At 43.7% G+C, this 14,689-nt stretch overlaps 1 protein-coding gene across 1 annotated transcript; it reads right to left on the minus strand.

The window, feature by feature from the left end:
* Nucleotides 1–10,921: 10,921 nt before the first annotated feature.
* On the minus strand, nucleotides 10,922–14,190 carry Btg1 (BTG anti-proliferation factor 1). Its single transcript, XM_090328379.1, has 2 exons — nucleotides 13,665–14,190; nucleotides 10,922–12,258 (listed from the first exon to the last, which is right to left on the minus strand). The coding sequence occupies exons 1-2, from the start codon at nucleotides 13,810–13,812 to the stop codon at nucleotides 11,891–11,893; spliced, it is 516 nt and encodes a 171-aa protein (XP_090184505.1). The 5' UTR covers nucleotides 13,813–14,190; the 3' UTR covers nucleotides 10,922–11,890.
* Between the last annotated feature and the right edge of the window lie 499 nt (nucleotides 14,191–14,689).

Here is a 14,689-nt window from a genome sequence, read left to right on the forward strand (position 1 = left end):
AGGGAATCAACAGAGCAGCCCCTTCCTCAGCCCCACCACTGACCGCTCCTGCACTTTCCTTGCTTGCTTACAATAAGTAGTGTGAGGGTAGAGAAGTTTGTTTAGTTATCGCCAAGTGCCTCAAAACAACGCCCAGCATCCAGGAAGTTCTCAAGAAATATTTAAGAATGAACAATTTGTCCATCTAATGGAAGTATCCTCTGAAGCTCTCATCCAAGAGGCCCTGTCTTTAACACCTCCTTGTCAGACGTAATGTGATCAATTGCAAGAGGAAGTCATCAGAAAGCAAGGAGAGGTGACACTACCCCAAGCCTGAATTCTCACCCCATCAGCATACCTGCATGACTTTGGAGAAGCTAAATGATTGTTTCTGGACCACATTTCCTTGATACGAAAATGACTAACTCAGGATGTCAACTCAGCACTAAGGCTAAGAAGGATAGAAAGCTCACAGCCCTGACTATAACAATGAATGGTCCATGTTCAAGTTTTCTAAGGGGCAGATGAGATACAGAGGTGCTGAACGCCTCCTCTGCACTAAGAAACCTGCAAGTGGAGGCAGCACAGAATGTTACAGGGGCAAAGCTTCAGAACAGGAGCCTAATGCTGTCACGATGATTTGACAAGACTGAGGTAGGAATGAAGGAAAAACTGTCATTGACATGCAACATAAGATATTTTACATGTTTGATGCATGACATCTTTGTTGTTTTTGTTTGTCAGGGACTCTTGCCTCAGCTATTAAGGAAGCTGAGATCCAAGGATCCTGAATCAAAGCCAGTCCAGGATGGAAAAGTCTGTGAGACTACTAGCCACCAAAAAGCCAGAAGTGGAACTGTGCCTCAAGCAGTACAACACTAATCTTGAGCAGAACAAGCTCAGGACACTGGGCCCAGGCCCTGAGTTCAAGCCCACAACTGGTACACATAGCTGAGTTCCTCAGAAGCACATAGCTACCCAGGAGGCTGAGATCTGAGGACTGAGCAGAAAAGTCCGTGAAGATTCTTATCACCAATAAAGTACTCAGAAAATGCCAGAAGTGGAGCTGTGGCCCAAGTCGTAGAATGCCTTGAGCAAAATAAAAGCCCAGGGACAGCACCCAGGCCCTGAGTTCAAGCCCCATGACTGCCCCTCCTCCCCCAAAAGAAATTAGGACCAAATCTATTCCATGATAGTATCTAATCAGAGTAGTGGCTACTCTGATTGGAATGAGGCTTCTCCAATTGGCATGAGGTTATTGATAAGCTTTTCCAATCAGCAGATGTGTCTTTGTTTGACTGTCCTCCTTACATCACTGGTTCTCTATGCTAAAATGGAGTGCATCCAGAGGGAAATGGGCAACTGGTTCTGAAACTATTGAATATTACTGAAAGAGCGGTCTGCAAACCATTCACACTATCAACCTCACAATCCACCACTACTCTGGTAGAACAAATTGCCCTTTTCAGGAGAAAAGAAAAATAGATCATCAAAAGATCTGGTTCCAGATCACATTCCAACTGGAACATTAAGCCTGAAGAGACAGAAAGGAGGGGGGGGGGAGAATAAATCCCTTTTCAATTACTGGAGAATTAATCTCCTTTCTCTGTCTCTCATTAGATCCCAAGCTCATTACAAGCAGTTGTTTTTACACAAGTCTTTCTGTCTCTGATTCAAGAATCACAAAAGACAGTGCCACCAAGTCTAGAGTTGGACAAGTTTCACAAGGAATTGTGCTGTAACTGAGGTCAATATTCTAACTGCTCTGTTGTAACTGATAGATGAAAGAAAAGTGTCCAAGGCTGGCACCCAGCCTTGGCACTAGTCTTATTGTATGCAAAACTTACTAGAATGACATAGTCAAGCTAAGAAAGAAAAAAAAATAAGAACAACAACAAAAAAAAACTGGATGGGAGAGACATTATATAAATGTGGCATTACCAAAATCTTTTTTGGAGGCACTGAGGTTTGAACTCTAGAAAGGAACTCTACCACATAAGTCATACCCTGAGCCCTATTTTACTTTAGTCATTTTTCAGATAGGCTCCTGCTCTTTGCCTAGCACCACCTGTTGCCTCCATTATAGCTGATATGCCACGCAGATCCTACCATGCTTGGCTTGATGAGGATTTCTTGTTGTTGTTGTTGCTTTGCCCAGATGGCCTTGAATTGCAATCTTCCATTTCCATCTGGAGTATCTGAGATTACAGGTATGAACTACTACCACACCCAGTGCAGAATCTTTTCTAAATTGACCAAGAGTCTAATGTTTAAGCCTACTAATAAACAATCGATCCTTAGTAAGCTTGTGAGTCAGAGATGCGACATGAGTCAGATTTTATTACTCATTTTAAAGGACTAAAGCCATAATGGGTAGGCATTAGTAACCACCAAATCATAGCTGGCTATCAGACAGTGGTTTCTGCTGGTGACAGTAATTTCATATTTAGGAAGCAAAACTCAAGTGATAAAAAAAGAGATCTATAACTCATTTCAAATTTGAGGCCTGGCTCTACATTCCTAATCCAATTTTCTAAGTTCCTCAAAAAGGGAATTTCCTGGGGTGGTAGAAATGTCCACTCTCTTAATCAGAGTATAGATTATATTTGTGGGCAAAATCTCTTGAATGCTACGCCCTTAACGGTTCAGAAGATTTCAAACTTTAGTTTCAAGGGGGGAGGGGGAATTAAGTGGGCCATACCATTAAAGTTAGGCCAAGGAGGTACTAACAGAATAAAACAATTTCTTAAATTCTAGATTAAAAAAATGTAAACTCAGTATGTGTGGGAAAGAGAAATAGGCTCTATTGGGGATATTAGTGACAGGAGGTTGAGCTAAAGAGAGGGAGAGAGAAGTAGCATGGTAGTAGATTGCTGGTAGAAAAATGGACTGGTGAGAGTAGCTGAAATAGTTTTAGGAAAGGGGATACAAGCAAGTGATGAAGGGAAAGAGACAAAATCACTGACATATATTATATACATGCATGGAAATGTCCCAATAAAATCCTCCCATGTATAATTAATACATGCTAACAAAAAATCCTGCAAAATGACCAGGATTATAACAAAAAAATAAAATACTCAAGCTACTTGTTGTACTGTGACATTCCATAAATCATGATAGTAATTCTAACACATCTATTAACTCAAGCTAAAACTGTTCTTCATGCCAAACCTTCAAAACAAGAAACAGTCAAGAATAACTCTATCAGAGCAAATCACACAACCTCAATAATCTGAAAATTATATCCTGTAAGTCGTTTGGTCCCATTTTTGACCAGTTAGAGTGACACATTTACAAGGAGACAAGAACACCGATGGTTGCTGAGCCTGAGAGAGAGAAAGGAAATGTTGCTGACAAGGCCTATAAACCTAAAGTGACCCTATGTCCAGGCTGATGCTTACAGTTTGTATTTATTATTAACAGCAGTCCTTTTACTCTCAGGAGTCACAATTTGAAGGCTGGAGGTACATGGCTCGAGTAGAGTGTCTGCTTACCAAGCATGAGACCCTGAGTTCAAATCCCAGTACTGCCAGAAAAAAAAAAAAATCAAACTCTGTGTTCAATCTACCCTCACTCCTGAAATTCTTCTGCCTAGCCATGGCACTGACCTTCCTTCTGTTCCTCCCCGCCAGCCAGCCTGCTTCCAGGAGGATTTTCTCATCTCCTCCTCCAGTTAACCACTTCACCCTTCAGCACGAGGGCCCCTTGCTCTGGAAAAGCTTTCTCTGGCAGCCACACCTGCCATTGCTCTCCCCACAGCACTCCTCCCCTGTTTTTCCTGAACTCACTGCAGATCAGGTGCAGCTTTTGCATTTGATCGGCAACTTTCTCTCTTGTGACTAGGCTCTGAGGTCCCTAAGAACGGCAAGACCAGGGATAGTAGCTGTTCTTTATTTTCAGTGTGTGGCAAACTACTTGACACAGAGGGACTCAAGACCTGTCTGGTGAGTTGGAGGGGGGCAGGTGATGCAGGGTAAAATGATGTCAGCTATACTTTAAGCATCGGAAAAGCAAATGGGCTCAGTGGCTCATGTCTGGAATCTTAGTTAATTGGGAGCAATTTCGAAAACACGGGTACACTTCTTGTAGTTATAGGCCAAGGAGGACTTTCAAGAACCTCTGAACAAAATTGCACTATAACCAATGTAAGAAGGAAGGAAGGAAGGAAGGAGGGAGGGAGGGAGGGAGGGAGGAAGGGGGGAAGGAAGGAAGGAAGGAAGGAAGGAAGGAAGGAAGGAAGGAAGGAGGGGGAAGGGAAGGGAAGGAAGGAGGGAAGGGAGGAAGGAAGGAAGGAAGGAAGGAAGGAGGGAAGGGAGGAAGGAAGGAAGGAAGGAAGGAAGGAAGGAAGGAAGGAAGGAGGGGGAAGGGAAGGGAAGGAAGGAGGGAAGGGAGGAAGGAAGGAAGGAAGGAAGGAAGGAAGGAAGGAAGGAGAGAGAGCGAGCCAGGCAGGGTGGCTCACGCCTGTAATCCTAGCTGCTCAAGGGACTGAGATCTGAGGATCAAGGGTCAAAGCCAGCCCAGGCACTAAAGTCTGTGAGACAATTTTCTCCAATTAATCACTAGAAAACAGGAAGTGGGGCTGTGGCTCAAGGGGTGGTAGCCCTGAGCTGAAGAGCTCAGGGACAGTGCCCAGGCCCAGAGTCCAAGCCCCATGACCCACAAAAAGAAAAGAAAAGAAAAGAAAGGAAAGGAAAGGAAAGGAAAGGAAAGGAAAGGAAAGGAAAGGAAAGGAAAGGAAAGGAAAGGAAAGGAAAGGAAAGGAAAGGAAAGGAGGGAAAGAAAAAGGAAGAGAAAAAAGAAAGGGGGAAGGAGAAAAAGAAGAGAGGAGGTATGGAGAAAGGGAGGAAGAGAGAGAGACAGAGAGACAGAGAGAGAGAGACAGAGAGAGAAAGAGACAGAGACAGAGAGAGAGAGAGAGAGAGAGAGAGAGAGAGAGAGAGAGAGAGAGAGAGAGAGAGAGAGAGAATATCTAAGAATAATTAAGGAGCCAGACAAAATTTTCTCAACAGAAAAAGCTGCAATAACTTCAACAGAAGGCACTAGAAACAGGAGAATCACAGTCCAGGGTATACTGTATAAAAAGCAAGATTCTAGAGGCTTGGTTTCAGTGGTAGAACACCTGCCTATCAAATACCACCCTTGGGGAAACAACAACAACAACAGAATATTTAAACAGACTTAAAACACAGAGGGCAGAGAGAAAAATCCAAGAATTAAAGGAAACACGCCTTACTCTGACGTCTCAATATTACATAGCTCCGTCCCTAACTCTAAGAACTCAAAAGATAACTTTTCAAAAAACACTGCTCATATAACCTTGCTCATAGCCTTATATCACTATCCTAACCAATAAAGTCTGCTGATTAATTTATAAACCTATGTACAGAGCTCCAAGCAGGCTCTGGTCCACTCATGGGCTTGAAGATACCAAGATGTTTAGGCAAAGGGACTTTTGTCTCTGAGTCTCTAGAAAATCCTGAAAGAATGGGCCTCATTTGTTCCCCCTGCTCTTATAAAATACATTAACCTGTAATTCTGCTGGGTACATATCTACTTCATCCAGGACACATGTGGTAATATATACAAACTAGCAGCAAGTGTTCACTAAGGATATCTCCACATAGCAAAAGGGACTTTATTTCAAACAGAAAGGACTGATGGCCAGTGACTCATGTGTGACCCGTATGGGGAAACCAATTCATGAGTCAGATAAATGTTGCATTAGGTTACATTACAAGAAATCCAAATGTCAACTGATAGCATATGTATGTATTTTTTTAAGGCAGCTTATCTTTGTAGTCAAGCATGAAGTGCTCATACTACCTTAGACAAAGAGGAGGTTAGTAACTACACTCTATTATATGTGAGTAGAAAGCATGGTAAGAGTACATACATCCCAAAAGTTCAATGTACAATCTATTGCTGTTTCCATTTATTTGATATTGACAACTAACTTACTGTCATCATTTTTATGTTTGGAGTGATGGACTCAAGCTATGTAATGGCTCCAAATTCAAAGCAGCTGAAGCCATGGTTCCAGCATTCATCTGAATCCAAAAGTACATTGAATCCCAACGGCTTCTCAAAGAACCAAATCCAAATCTACTTGTAAACAGTTACAGTTCTCCTGGGCATAAAGACTGAAAATGACCAAAGATGGGCAACAAGCAAGGAAAATTGAGAACACCAATGTGAAAAGTAAAGCAAGGCAAATAAATTCTGTACCATGATATACCTACAGTCGAGAGCTTGTGCATAGAGGTCGGAAAGACCTAGGTTCAAATTATGCATTAACTACTTAAACTCCCATTAATTGGGAAAACTAGAAACTATATTCCATCTTGCTTAGGATACAAGGGCCAAGTCAAATCAAATTTAGGTTCATGCTCACTTATAGAAATCTTAAGTAACCTCCAATCTGTCATCTTTTCCTCCCAAACATTTAGGGATAACTCAGAACAGAGATGTTCAGAGTTCTGGCTAAACCACAGCTAGTAAATTCATTTAATCACTTGTCTGTGAATTTGATAATGAGTTCTCTTATCATACACTATTATCAATATCAAAAAGACTAACATAATAAAAAAATAATTCTAACAAACAAAAAATGAAAATGAATCTCCATTTTACAGCCCAGACTTCAGTACATAGGAAGAGACTTTTGATTTGCAAAAACATCTGTGAACTGTGAAAGACTTATTTTTTCTTTTTTTCCAGTCCTGGGCTTGAGCTCAGGGCCTGAGCACTGTCCTTGGACTTTCTCAAGGCTAGAGCTCTACCACTTGAGCCTCAGCACCATTTCTGGCTTTTTTCTATGCATGTGGTGCCGAGGAATCGAACCCGGGTCTTCATGCATGCAAGGCAAGCACTTTAACCACTAGGCCAAATTCCCCGCTTTTATTGCTATAAAAGCTTCTTGGTTTAAGACTTATCACCCAAATGACAAATACAATCATTAAAAGTTATTCTTGAAAAAGCAAATACTCATCTTCTTGAGTAATAATCTAGTGCAAAAATCTAGAGAACATTCCGATGACACAACCCCATCAATAAAAATTTTTAATGTCTCCAATGTTTGCTTATACAGACGGTACCATGCTTTATGCACATCCAAGCATATGCAAAAATATTTTAATCACACAAAATAATTTTGGAGATGACCATCTTACAGAATCATTAAAAATAATGTAAATTTGTTGGTGGATAAATATGGGTAAATAGGTCTTTATTGTTAGAGATTGTGTTTGATAGAATGCTCTCCAAATAGAGGAATCTAACTTAACCGCTTTTACTGGGTCTTTATTGTGGTGTTAAGAGGTCTAGCCTATAATCATTCTACCATCAAAAGTAGGGTGAAAAATAGGGTCAAAACAGGGTACAAAGAAAGAGGCTACCCTGATCAAAATGGTTTGTAACAGACAACTTAAAAAATATCCCCCCTTAACAACAAAATACTGAGAGACAAAGGCAGATGAATTGTTTCTTTTCTTTGGAAATGCCCTTAAAATTATGTTTTATGGTTCTCAACCACCTCTCTCCAATTCCAGTTTCTAGGGAAGCCCATAAACCTGTACTTCTACTATGAACTTGACTGTTCATACCAACAAATAAATATGAGCACAGACTGCCTTAAGACTCATGAATGGCAGAATCCTTAAGCAGTGATTCCCAAACACTGCCAAGATTGCTACACAGACCTCTCTCCTCACTGTACACGGCAACTTGAAAAGTCTCTCTTTTCTCAGCTAAATGTCCCAAGTCTTCCCTTTTATCCAGATTGGACCAGATTCAAATCATTTCATGCTTCACCATCAGTATTCCTGTAAACATGCACAATTCCTCTAAGAACACTACATCTTGGGCATTGAAGTGATAATTATTATTAAAATAATAACTATCAAGTCAGAAGGTTGGACTCCAATACGTTCTGTAACACCATTCAACCATCTAATGACAGAAAGCATTTAGAAATACAAGTAACACTACAAAGGGAATCTTATTTTTTTTGTTTGTTTGTTCCTATTGGACACTGGGCAATGCAGACACTCATGAACATATATAGATTAAAAAAATCCAAAAACTGTTATTCTACAAACAATAAAATAGTGTCAATAATCACTATTAATGCAATCCAAGGATTACTTCATGAGATGTCTCATGCACCTTCTATTCTCAGAAAAAAAAAATATTCATTTCTCTAGGTATAGCCAGAAATTATAACTCAAACAGCTTTCACTGAATCTTTTAGTTCCATACATTACAAGTAAATGATTCAAGGCCTATTCAGTCTAATTGGTAACATAAGCTATGTTACTTATTATGTTTATTATGTTCCACGTATGAAAACAAGCTAGTTCAGCCACAAGATAGTAACCATATATAGAAGTCCAACTGCACAGTCTGACATAACAAGTATATATACTTTCAGTTTGTCTACTTTCAGATGTAAAACATCTAGTTTCCGGTGGTCTGAAGTATATTTTTAAAAATGCCCTGTGCATGTTTACAGATAGAACTGTCACATTCTCTCCAAAAAGAGAAATCTGATCCAAAGTACAATCATCTAAAGTAGCCAAGAAAGGGGAGAAAAAATGATTTTCATCATTAATACTCAATGACAAAGGAGGCTCAGAAATGTTAAGTCTAATAGGTTTCACCCTAAGATTAAAAGGGACTTGAGAATGAATATCTAGCCATGAAACTCTACACCTCAATGCAGCTTCCTCGTGATCTGAAGGCCAGTCTATTTGTAACACCTGCAGAAAACAAAACCACTTGCTATGTGGTTATGTTGACGCAAGAGCATTATTTGAGCAAGTGTAACAGACATCTTTGTTATGGTTGTCTTTCTAGTTTATCATTAGAGGAATACTCCAAGTAAATGTAAGGACATGATTCCCATTCCAGAAATTAACCACACTTTCCCAAATGATTAGGATTATTTTGATTGTACTCCACTTCAAACCCTTGTGTCAGCAGTATAGAGCAAGACACCACACACCACCTATATTTGAAGGAAATTATCTTAAAACCACCTGTTTAAAACTCAACACTATTCTTCAAACATTGACAGTCCTGATGTTGAGTTCCAAAAGCAACTAATAATTTTCAAAAGTAATCATGTTTTAAGAGGATTTCCAGTAAATTCTATCTTGAGTACAAAACCTCTTACTATCATACCACTATTACATGTATTAAAAAAAAAAACTGGTATAAATGACAAGCAGAAGTCTGGCACACACCTGCATGTGTGAATAACATAGCAGAGATAGGTACTCAAATGCTTTTCTTTTGTCTACATAATTATGCAAAATACTCCACAGAAGTGAACAAGAAATATCAAACATCTACTGTACAGCAGACTAAAGTCTTAACTGTCTGGGGGATGGTAAGGTTCAAGTCACAGGAAACAGCTGGATGCCAGGTCTGTTGATGTTTGCATGCCTTAGAAGATGTTTGTATGCCTTTAAGACCTCCATAGCCCTTAACAGGCCAGCAATCAGCTGAATTCTAAAACACCTTCTTATATTAACTTGTCATAGTTCTTGTCACTAACCTCTATAGTATCAAAATGTTTAATGTGAAGATCTTCAAACAAAAATTTTAGGTACTCAAATACAGCCTTCAACTGCCTGGAAGTAATCCTCTTTTTGTCTTGCTTTCCAAAAGATTCAATATTCAAAAAACCTTACCAGTACAGCAGCTTCAAAGGAATTACCAGATGGTATACACTTGGGTCAGCAAAGGGGGCAACGTTTTTAAAACTGTATTACCAGCTGTTTGAGCATAAAGTCTACTACAAAACTGAAGGGGCTTTTTACAGAAAGGACTTAAAAAACATAATTGGAGATAGCAGTCCATGTGTTATGCTTATGAGAATTTCAACTCCCAGATGGGTGGTGGCATGGGTCTGTAATCCTAGCACTCTAGAGGCTGAGTCAAGAAGATCAAGAGTTCCAAACCAGCCTGGGCTACATAGCAATTCCCTGTTCTCAAGATAAAACAAAACAGTAATCTCAATCCCTAAGAATAACCTAGAGATAATGGAATAAAGAAATACCATTTATCTGTGTATTCTTAAATATGTTGTTGTATTTGTGTTGTTCACCAAAATCAGAAAAACTAACCTTAGAAAAAGTCCTCACATTTATTGGCAATTACTGACTTAAAATAATTACTGACTTTTAAAGTGCATGCTATATTCCCAGTGTGAATGTTTAAAGGCATTACCCTGTCTTCAAATTACTTTAACTGTAAAGAAAGTCAGATTTTTTCCACTTTCAATCTCTATTAAAGTATCATTTGTTATCCTGCCCAACCAGAGAATTACTATTATTATACAGTATAGGGAAGTTATCTTTACTACAGCATTCTCAAAAGGTTATCTGCCTGGAGTCTAAAAATGGAATATTTGAGAATAAAAGTTCATCAACATACCTTTAGTTGAATTCCAGCTTAAGGGATTTTTATGTAAATCTTGTGAGTGATGAAAAGTAAAAAGCAACGGATCTCTCAGCAGTGATTAGCCTGTTCTTTAAGACTAGGTCACCTGCCCCGGGATTTTCTAATTGAACATGGAATCCATGGGGTAAAAAATAATTATTTCACAAAGGTGGGCCAGAGTGGAACATTTCTATCTTCACTTCATCAGGGAAGCAATGCAACATAATCCTTTAGTTAGGCTTTTTATAGATGTTACCTTTGGTCTCTTATCCACATTTCAGGAAATAAGCCTGTGAATGTGTCCATGTTTTGACTGTACAGTTTAAAAAATAATGTTCCTCCAGTTCCCTCTAACTCCTATTTATAGACAGACCACCTTCACTGCTCGACAAGTGTCTTTTCCGTGTGACCAGTGTGCAACTGACATTCACAAAGCTTAAGAGATCCTAAGAAAAATACTTTTGGCTAAACCTCTACAATCATGACAAGAGATTGATTAAAATGCCAAGATAAGAAACAATTTATTATAGAGAGAAGAAAAATTTCTCATCCAAAATATAGAAATCTGTACAACTTTGCCACAATCAATATACATGAACTGTACAAATTTACACCAGTTCATAATTTACCAAATAAAAGATGACTAACAAAGTTCACAAAATAGATGGTGGTTTGTGGAAAAGACTTTTACCCAATTAAGTACAAGGAAAGTTACAAACCAGACCTCCACTTTCTAAAAATAAGAAGTTTACTCAGTCTTAGAAAACTACAAGCTAGCAAATGTACAGAGAGCTGGCTGGTGCTAACACCACAGTTGAGACAGTGTCTTTAATTTTTTTTTTTTTCAAGGATCTTCTTAAAAGCCTGTTGCCAAGGCAAATTCTGGTCACTTGCTACTTTCAAAGCCAAAAACACAATACAAGGTCTGACCATTTCCCCAGGTCATGCTTACTAGTTTGTCTTTATGTACATTTATACATATTTAAGTGCTAGGTAAAAGTCTTGTCATAAAGTTTCCAGTACTACCATGTTTAAAACGTTGAGCTTTCCGACTGAGCTGCCAAAAAAGATACTGATAACAATTTCAAGTGTAAGAGTGCAAATTCCTCTGCAAGATCTACGGCAGAGGAGGGTTCTTAGAAATACAGATTTTCCTTCAAGGGACTGATGTCAAAATTTAGGTATAATGTCTGGGAGAAACAGAAACCACCCTAGGACTTCACTCCCTAGCAAATAAAGTGATCATTTTACTTGGACTCACAGGCTATTAAATCATTGAAAGGTACTGTCCAAACTATGGCACTGTTACTTAAAAATTTTTCTTTTTTACCATTCTATCTTGTGCCAGATCTTCACAGCTGTGACATGGTTTTAAATCCATAATCCATCCCCAAGAGGAGCCCACCCAAAGCAAAAAATCAAATTTATCCATCCATTATAAGATGATCCATCCATAGACTATATCTTAACCCGATACAGTCATCATATTGTAGTTTTTGGAAGGGCTTGTTCTGCCCAAGAGCAGTTCCTCCTTACAGCTGATTCTGCTGTCTACCATTTGCACGTTGGAGCTGTTTGGAGCGCTACCTCCTGCTGGCGAGGCCTCGTACAGCACACAGATGGAGCCATCCTCTCCGATTCTGTAGGACACTTCGTAGGGGTCCACCCAGAGTGTGAGTTCACTTGGAAGAAGCCTGAACAGCTCCTGACTGCTCAGTCCAATGCGCTGGGCTGCCTGTCCAATCAGAGGATCCATTTTATGGTTGATGCGAATACAACGGTAACCTGATCCCTTGCACGGCTTTTCTGGGAACCAGTGATGTTTATAATGTTCTACAGAAGAAAAGAAGAACAGACACACAGGCTTTAAGGACCAGAACGGTTCGCTGCTCCGCCGCCTTTTCCCTTTTCCTCCCCCCCCCCCACCCCGTGGCTCCTTTTTGAAGAGCCACAATGCAAGGTACCAACTTTTGGGTTTTTTTTGCCCCCCCCCTTTCCAAAAAAACAACAACAAAAAATGTCCACACGTTGTCTGCGGTGCTGAGAGGCGTGAGGCTGGAAAGGGATCTGGAAACAACACGGTAGTGGTGGAGAGCACACCACCACCAAAGGAACCGACTGGTCCAGCCGCCAGAACGGGAAAGACAGACGCGCGCAGAGCCCTCGGCCAGGGGCCGGGGAGAGGAGCCGGGGGCGCCGAGGGCGCCCGCGGCCGGGCTGCCGGGACAGCAAGGCCGGGCTGGGCAGCAGGGCCCGGCCGGGCGGGAATCTGTTTACTTTCGCCACCCCACCCCAGTGGCACACAATGGAGTTTATGGCTTTGCAGGGGAGCAGCGCCCCCGGACAGTTAACCTCCTCGCCCACCCCAACGAGTGGGGGAGGGGGTGGGAAGGGAAAAGAAAACAAGCAATCCCAAACCTTGCTCCCGGCGGCCGGGAGCGAGGGTAACCTGTGACACATCCGATGATTAATGAGCAGGGGCCGGGAGGTGCCGAGAGAGGTGACACGTCCGTCTCCAACTGCCTCCCGGGCACCCACCCCACGTTCCCACCCCGGGGACCCGACGGCCGGTCCACGCAACGGTTGAAGAGGATTTGGGGGGGGAGGGGACAGCTAGCCAACTCCCCCCCACCCCACTCCCCTCCTTTGTTCCCCAATCCGCCGACGGCCCCGGACGCCAGGGCTTCCCCTTCTCCCTCCCCATCTCGGTTAGCTTTAGTTTTTCTTTGTTGTGCGTCTGTTTTGTTTTGTTTTGTTCTGTTTCCCCCCCACACCTCCGCCTCCGCTTCTCCCCCCGTCCCCCATCTCCAGCTGGAGAGGGGAAAATAGTACGGAGGGGGGAGTAAGGAGTGCGCCCTCCGCCCAACCCCCAAACCCCGGTCGGGACGCGCCCGTTAGCGGCCGCCCAGTGCAGTCCCGCGGCGGGATCCGAGCCCTCCGAGGGGGGGGGGGGGGAAGCTGCCAAGGCTCCCGAGACTCCCGGGGCCCCGACGGCTCTGCCTCGGCCCAGGCGTTGAGTCTCAGGTCTCCCCCCCCCCCATCCCCGACGTCCACACCTCGAGGCGCTCGATCCCCGATCCCCGCACCGTCCAGCCGGCCGTCTCCTCCCAAGGCGCTCGGTCCCCGATTCCCGCACCGTCCAGCCGGTCCTCCCCTCCCGGGGCCCTCGACCCTCGACACTCCCCCCCCACCCGCGCCGCACTCCGGCCCCCGGCGCCGTCCAGCCGCGACCCCCTTACCTGCCAGCAGCTCCTGCAGGCTCTGGCTGAAGGTCTGCAGCTGTCGCTCGCTCGTGAGCCCCTTGGTGCGGAGGAACTTGGAGATGAAGGAAACGGCGGCGGCGATCTCGCCTATCATGGTGGCAGCCCGAGTGTAGAAGGGATGCATGGGGGCGGCGGGCAGGGGCGGCCCGGGGCGGCCGGGGCTCGGCGGTGCGGCCCCGACGGCGGAGCGGCCACCCCGGGCTCCCTCACAGACCAGACGGCTGAGAGGGAAAAGAAGAGGGGTAAGAGGAGCGGACGGCGGCTACTTTTTTCTTTTCCCCCCTCTTTAAGAGTTTTTTTTTTCCTTTTTCTCTTTTTTTTTTTTTTAGAAAAAAAGTTATTTTCGAGACAGGAGGCGGCAGGAGAGAGAGAGAGACGAGCGACGGCGGCCTGGTCACATCGCTCGGACCTCCCCAGCCGCCTCCGCCTCCAGCTCGGTAGCCTCCGAAGATCCCGAGAGTTGCATTTCCAGCTCCGAGGGGCGAAGAGGTACGGCCGCCGTGCAGCACTTTTTATAGCGCCGAGGAAAGGAAGTGGCGTACCTGGAGCGTGACGCTCGACCTCAGCCAATCCGGAGATCGCACCATTGTGACGCCAGCAGATTCGGAGCCCGAGGGGGCGGGAAAAAAAGATCCAGGCAGGGGGCGGGTCCAGACAGCGGGGAAGAGAGGGAGGAGCTGACGTAATCCGCTTGTAAACAAATAAACCCCCGAGTGGCGGCGGCGACCAGGGAAGGAGGAAACGGAGGGTGCGCGTGTGAAAGCTCCGCCCACTCCGGCGTTAAGCTCCGCCCCCTTCAGCCCGCTGGGCGAGCCTGGCCTTTCCCCCCCACCCTTACAGCAGCGCATCTTTCTCGCGGGAGCGTGGATGCCCTAACCGGGTCCGGGCGGCTTTAATCCCGGAGGAAGATCGGGGCGGTGTGAGTCAGAGCCGCCCGGCTCCGGCAACCCTCTGCCCCGCGAGCTGGCACCTGGGAACAAGGCTGCCTGCCCAGAGCCCGG

The sequence above is a fragment of the Megascapheus bottae genome, chromosome 2 (assembly GCF_031878675.1).
Source record: "Megascapheus bottae isolate mThoBot1 chromosome 2, mThoBot2.hap1, whole genome shotgun sequence".
NCBI lineage: Eukaryota > Metazoa > Chordata > Mammalia > Rodentia > Geomyidae > Megascapheus > Megascapheus bottae.